General features: G+C 48.0%; 1 protein-coding gene across 2 annotated transcripts in view; it reads left to right on the plus strand.

Annotated features, from left to right (window-relative positions):
- PDXDC1 (pyridoxal dependent decarboxylase domain containing 1) overlaps nucleotides 1-6548 on the plus strand; it is a 37894-nt gene that overhangs the window by 30560 nt on the left and 786 nt on the right. The window contains exons 17-23 of one of the 2 annotated variants that reach the window (XM_074322781.1): nucleotides 332-503; nucleotides 1103-1221; nucleotides 1512-1633; nucleotides 2487-2579; nucleotides 2660-2756; nucleotides 3659-3763; nucleotides 4252-4457. In XM_074322781.1, the coding sequence (XP_074178882.1) occupies nucleotides 332-503; nucleotides 1103-1221; nucleotides 1512-1633; nucleotides 2487-2579; nucleotides 2660-2756; nucleotides 3659-3763; nucleotides 4252-4457 (914 nt within the window). Of the gene's footprint in view, nucleotides 1-331; nucleotides 504-1102; nucleotides 1222-1511; nucleotides 1634-2486; nucleotides 2580-2659; nucleotides 2757-3658; nucleotides 3764-4251; nucleotides 6029-6548 lie in introns of those variants that run through there. The other variant, XM_019710381.2, reaches the window with a different exon arrangement.

Genomic DNA, 6548 nt, shown 5'->3' on the forward strand with positions numbered 1-6548 from the left:
TTAGCCTGTGGTATGATTTTATAACTTGCCCTAAGAAGAGTCTTCCTGTGGGAGGAATCTGATATCTACGTGAGAATATCATTGTGTGTTAAATTGAAGGGGTTCTTCTCTCTTCTGCCTACAAAAACTGCCTACACCTGGAGCAGCTGGCTGTCTTCACTTTGAACAACAGATTGTCCCATGTCTGTGTTTAGTAGCTTTTGTTCTAATTCCTCAACTCAAGCACTTTGGATGTACCTAGAGGTCCTGCCCGTTCTGGGGGGTGGGGGCCCTGCCCTGTCATTTTGGCCGTTGCGTAAGCACATCTCTCACATTCCATGGCTGTTTTCAGGTCTCGGAACTCGGGGAGAGGACGTGGATCAGCTCGTGGACTGCATACGGAGCCGGCTGCCAGTGCTGACCTGCACACTGCAGATGCGAGAGGTGTTTAAGCAGGAGGTGACAGGGACAGCGGGTCTCTTATACGTTGATGACCCTAACTGGCCTGGAATAGGGGTTGTCAGGTACGCTGTCGCCTTGCTGCCCGATGTTTGCTTCTCGTTGCCGTGCAGCCCACAGGTGGGTCATGTTGTGAGCCAGCTTAGAAATGGCAGCTGAATGTGTGTAGTCCCGTGTACACGTCTGATGGAAGTTCAGCCGGATGCACAGGGCAGCCAGCGGTGGGGCCCACGGTTGATCTCGCTGCAGTGGGAGTCGCTGGATGTTCTTTCTGTGCCCACTCACAAGTGACGACATCCAGAGCGTGACGAGAATTACAGATCCCGGGAAGAAGACCCGGGCTCCCAGTGCAGTAGACCCCGCTGTTGTCTAGTCAGCGTGGGCAGTCCTCCTGGCGCTGCTTTCATCTCCTCAGGATGAGGGGCGTTTCTGTCACTAATGATGACTTCCAGACCTTGCCGCTGTCTAAATTTCATGGACCTAGAGACGGCCTTTTCCTTGAGACATTCTTGAAAGTTTTTGACCTTGAAACCCCGAGTGCCTCCTCTGCCTATTTGCCTCATTCCGCAGTCTTGGTAACCGCCAGTCACTTACACTCCCCTGAAATCCTGTGTCTGAAGAGATTGATGTTCTAGGTTGAAATCCTGTTTGGTGTTGCTTATAGGTATGAACACGCAAATGATGATAAGAGCAGTTTGAAGTCAGATCCAGAAGGGGAAAAAATCCACGCTGGACTCCTGAAAAAGTTAAACGAACTGGAATCTGACCTTACATTTAAAATGGGTAATTACTGCTTTTATAAGTCAATGGTGAACTTGGGAAGGACATTTCTAACTGGCTTAAAGGAAAACGGGCTCTATCTCCTGGAGGAAACGCTGGTTTAGTTCTTCCTGGGAGGTGAGGTAGTGCCCTGCCCTTCTGCATCCTCTCTGGGCTTCTGTCTTGTTACACACACTTTCCTCACCCTGGAGGGAGGCTCCTTTGCACGCGGTCACACTCTTGTACAGAAAAGCAGGCCGTGTCTGACTCATGGCAGAGGACTCGGCACCAGGTTGGTCTGTTTCTCCCCGCAGGCCCCGAGTATAAAAGCATGAAGAGCTGTATTTACATTGGCATGGCGAGTGACGACACAGATGTTTCTGAACTAGTGGAGACCATCGCGGTCACAGCCCGAGAAATTGAGGAAAACTCAAGGGTCAGTAAGACTAATCAGTGTTTCATTCCTTTTCTGGGTTTTGCCCGGGCAGCCAGCTGGAGTCATGGAGGACGGAGCCCCTCATTCATTCTCTCCCAACGCGGTTTTAAATGCTTCCTGCGAGCTCAGCGTGGTGCCAGGCATCAAGAATGCCAGCCTGACACGGCCCTGCCCTCAGGGAACTACCTCACAAGCCAGTGGGGGACAGAGAAACATAACCAGGCAAGCTGGTACATGCTGTGCAGTAGAAGTCCGGGGTAGCGAGCGTTCAGGAAGACGAGGCACTGACAAGGTCACGGACACTTCCTGCCTCTAGCTGGGTCCTGAGGCTGGACGAGACCGGAGGGTCTGATGATGGAACTTCCTACCGGTAGCAGACCTACCTGTACGGGCCAGTTGGCCTGAGGCTTAAAGTTGTTTCTCCAAACCAGACATGGAAGTCACTAGAAGTCCCTCAAAAGGAGAGAAAAGGGACCAAAGCAAGACGTGTGAGAGGAGACAGGAACGCGTGTCATGTGATTCACTCTTGGCCGGGGTGCAAAAGAGAACCAAACTTGAAATGAGGCTGAGGAGCCAGCTTCATTCATTCTTGGGTGGACTGCTCCCAGGTCCTTGCAAACCTGACCGTGTCACTTCTGACTCCATTCCCACAAATGTTGAGCAGTGTGTCTGTTCTGTCGGTCTGACATTCAGATCACAGGGATGCTCATGTCTCCTGTCTGTCCCTGGCTAATAAGGCTGGTCACCAACCTTGAGCCTTTTACCCTCTTCTCTTTGATTTTCTATTTCATTTTCACACTGACATTTTAAAGAGCAGAATACCATTTACTAACATTTCTTGGTCTTAACACAGCTTCTGGAAAACATGACAGAAGTGGTGCGGAAGGGAATTCAGGAAGCTCAGGTGCAGCTGCAGAAGGCCAACGAGGAACGCCTGCTGGAGGAGGTGAGTCAGCGCCTGGCTTCCCGCTGGCCCGGCCAGCAGCCCGAGGGCCACGGTGACGCGGGCCGTGTTATGTTTTGCAGGGGGTGTTACGGCAGATCCCCGTAGTGGGCTCCGTGCTGAATTGGTTTTCTCCGGTCCAGCCATCACAGAAGGGAAGGACTTTTAACCTGACAGCAGGTAGGACGAAGAGCCTGCCCCAGGGTTGGGGGCCTTGGCAGTTGTGACCACCTGCCCTGGAATCTCACGCTCTGCTGACAAGCCTTGGCTATGCACGTCCCCTGCTTTATCCCGGGTCCTGTGCCAGGAACCTGTCTGCCCCTGTGACTCTCATCCATCTCCCACCTGCACAGTCGAAATGGCACAAAAGCATATACCATTGGCCGCAGCAGACTCCTGGAATCCAACAGATTGTGTATGCTCAGCTGTTGAGCCCCTCAGACAGTGTCTTGGCATTTGGGTTCAGTGAATATTCCTTGCTGCCCTGATGAATGTTTTGCCCAGCAAAGGCCTGCCTTTGGAAGGGGCGGTTAACATTGGTCTGTAGCACCGGACCATTGGATTTCAAACCTGGCGACTGGCAAGTATTACCAGTTGCTGGGGTTTGGGGAAGATGATACCCAACTATAGGACTCCTCCTTTCCTGTTCCCCCAGGGGCATAATGCCCTCGTCCTGGGGCCCCTTCCTCTGGCCCTTCCCCAGGAAGTGATGACTGCGTTGTCATGACAGCCAGAGATAATCAGACATCCCACCCACCATGCCTCAGCCTTTTGCTCAAGTACATTTCCCACCTGGGCCTGGCTCCTCAGGCCCACTTGGGCCACACTGCTGGCCGAGTGTTTTCACATGTACACGGGCTATGTGGGGAGACGAGGATGAAACACCCAGCAGGGCCGGGGCCAGGAGCACAGCTGTGAGGTGACTTTGTCCAGTTCTGGCATATTCCAGGAGCACCAAAGTCTCCGCCAGTCTGCGGGGCTGCATGGCTGGAGGAAGCCATTGGGGAACGAGGCTGAGTGGGCATCTGCCAGGGCAGCCCATGCCAGGAGCTCCCACCCACTCCCCTCTCTTTTCCTGGCAGGCTCTCTGGAGTCCACAGAACACACGTACGTCTACAAAGCACAAGGGACAGGAGTAACCCCGCCTCAGACACCCTCAGGCACTCGCACTAAACCGAGACTTCCAGGTACCTACATCTGCATGTCTGATTTCCTAACACTGCAGCAACCTGCTGGGGTTTCCCTGGGGAAGACAGACCTTTGCATCATGTGACTGTTTTCCCATTTGGCGCTACCTGCATTCCTTTGTTTTCTTGGTTCTTTAACCCAAAGTCCTATTTCCTTTCCATTTAAATAACCGTCCCAGTAGCCGTGGCTTTGGCCTTGGAGGAACACCTGGGTAGCACTCCAAGGGGAAATTAGGGTCATGAGAGCTGCCATCATGTTTAACCTGAGTAAGGTGACTTCCAAAGTTCCCAGCCTTGGGGGCACGGTAGTGAGTGTTATAGCAACGCTCATTTCTTGCCTCAGCACTTACGTGCCTCAGAGCCAGTAATTCTGGGGATTTCTGCTGAAGCATTTGGAATTAAATAACGTGATCTTTTGTTGCACCGCGAGCTTTGTTGCAAGTATTCTTCACGGAGCTTTCAGTGCCATTCATCCCAACTTTCTCTAGGCCAGAAGCCTTTTAAAAAGTCCCTGAGAGGTTCAGATGCTGTCAGCGAGACGAGCTCAGTGAGTCACACTGAAGACTTAGAAAAGATGGAGCAGCTGTCCGGCGGGCCGGAGCAGGAGGCCTCGGGGGTTCCCAGCCCTCAGGAGGCTGAGCAGCCTGGAATCGTCCAGGACAGGGCCCAGCGCCCAGAAGGTGACCACCCACAGGTAGAAGAACCCGAAAACTTAAGATAAAAGTCAGTGTTTGCTTTGAGACTGTACTGAATATTGTTTCAGGGAAGAAGTTGTACTGATATGTGAACTGTGCCACATGCTAATACAAGAGACGTTACTGTTACTTGTGCTGGACTGGGAATTTTGCACAAACGTGTGCTCGAAAGCCAGGCTTTCTAGGAGGGTAACTGACTTGTCTAATTTTATGGGTATAGAGAACCACCAACATCTGTTGTTTCTGTGTACCCAACTGTCGTAATACATTTTTCCCAAGTTACCATAAACACTTTATTCATAAAGAACACTCCGAATTTCAAGTGCTGCCACTTGAAACACTTGCTCTTATCTTTGTAAACATAAGCGTAAGAAGTTATTAGGTTGCACATAATACCTTTCGGTAAGACAGCTTTCTGTAGAACTCTCCGGGTTTTCTACTGCTACAGAGGAGACCCAGACAGCATGGTTTGCCATCCATTGTAGTTGGTGTTTAGTTGGATCAGGTTGCAATATACAACTGGTTTGTGTTGGCGTGAAGGAGAATGGGTTTCAGTGGGATTACCCGTCAGTCAGAAGCTCTCTCCTGCCATCTCTAACTGCTGCTTTCCCTGGAGATGTGACTGTGTCCACTCCAGCACGTTAGACTGGGCAGTGCTTCTGTCTGGGACTTTCCCCTGCCATAAACCCATTCCGCCCTTTATAAACTGTTTGTAAACAAAGGACTCATCTATTAAGAGTAACTGTAAAGACTCTTCTTGACCATATATATATATATATGTATATTTTTAAATACTGGTAAAGCTTTTAAATTGGCACACAAGAGACTGTGCTCATTTCTATGTTTAATATCTGAAAACCCAGTAGATGCGACTCTTAAGAACCTAATGTTAAATTTGCTTTGTAGCACCCAATTAAACTTAAATTCTAAAATAAGTACCTTTGACCTGTTTCACATGGGAGTTTCCGTAGCTTCTGTTCCACTAGCATCTCAGCCCTTTGGGCCCAACTCAGAAGCAAGAACCAGGAAAGTAATCTTGCTTGAGCTGATCAAGCCAGACTACTGCCAAAGTAACTGAAAGCTAGCCCTTTCTGACTGCCCCTGTCTGCTTTTCCACGAGCACGGCGTCCCTTCACTTACCCCAGGGGCAGCCCTTGTGCCTTCTGGTCTAGCAGAGGCAAGTTTGGGAGACCTGGGCATCAAGACAGTGGCCATTCACACTGGGTTTAGGGGCTGTAGTACTGGAAGCCTTAGTTATACCACATGAAGCCTATAATTACAATCTGATTTGATGTGATTACTGACATTTGGCTCTTGTCAAAATGCAATTTTCCTTTTTTTTTTTTTTAATTTTTTTGGTGCAGATGATTAAACAGTCTTCCCTGTTTATTTGGTGCAATGAAGTATAGCAGATAAAATGGGAAAAGGGGATATTATCACCTTTAACAAGATTAATTTTTAAATGTTTTTATATATATTTGGAATTGTTAAATTGGTTTTGCTGAAACAGAATTTCACCCTTGAGATACTATTTGAATGTTGGTTTCAATAAAGGTTCTTGAAATTGTTATCAGTGAGTTCAGTTTATATATTTTACTATTAATTGGACATGGTAACGTCCTTTTGGATAGCAACGTCAGAAAAATAAAGGTTTCTAAAAATATAACTTGCATAATAATCACAATTTGGGCATTATAATGACTTTAGACCTTTGTATAAGTCTCAGATTAAATTTAACTTCATGGGAGATTATCTATTTTAGAGATAAAGATATTGCAGAATAGTCAGATCAAACCGTTTGTCTTTCTGAACCTTTCATCTCATCTATAAGTGTGTGTGTATATGTACACACACACATACATATACACACATACATACATAAATTTTGGATTTCATGCTTCTAAAATATTTGGGGGCCAAAAAAAACTGAGATGTAAAAATTCTCACTGAACTTTATTGCAGTTTAAATATTGTTTTTTAAACAAGCTCAGTTACAGTTTTCCCTTTATTCACTAATTTTGCAGAAGAATGGTGAAGCAGTTGGCTTCTCCTATGTCTACTACTAACCAAAAAGGAAAAGCTAGATGTCA

The sequence above is a fragment of the Rhinolophus sinicus genome, linkage group LG18, assembly GCF_036562045.2.
Source record: "Rhinolophus sinicus isolate RSC01 linkage group LG18, ASM3656204v1, whole genome shotgun sequence".
Lineage (NCBI taxonomy): Eukaryota > Metazoa > Chordata > Mammalia > Chiroptera > Rhinolophidae > Rhinolophus > Rhinolophus sinicus.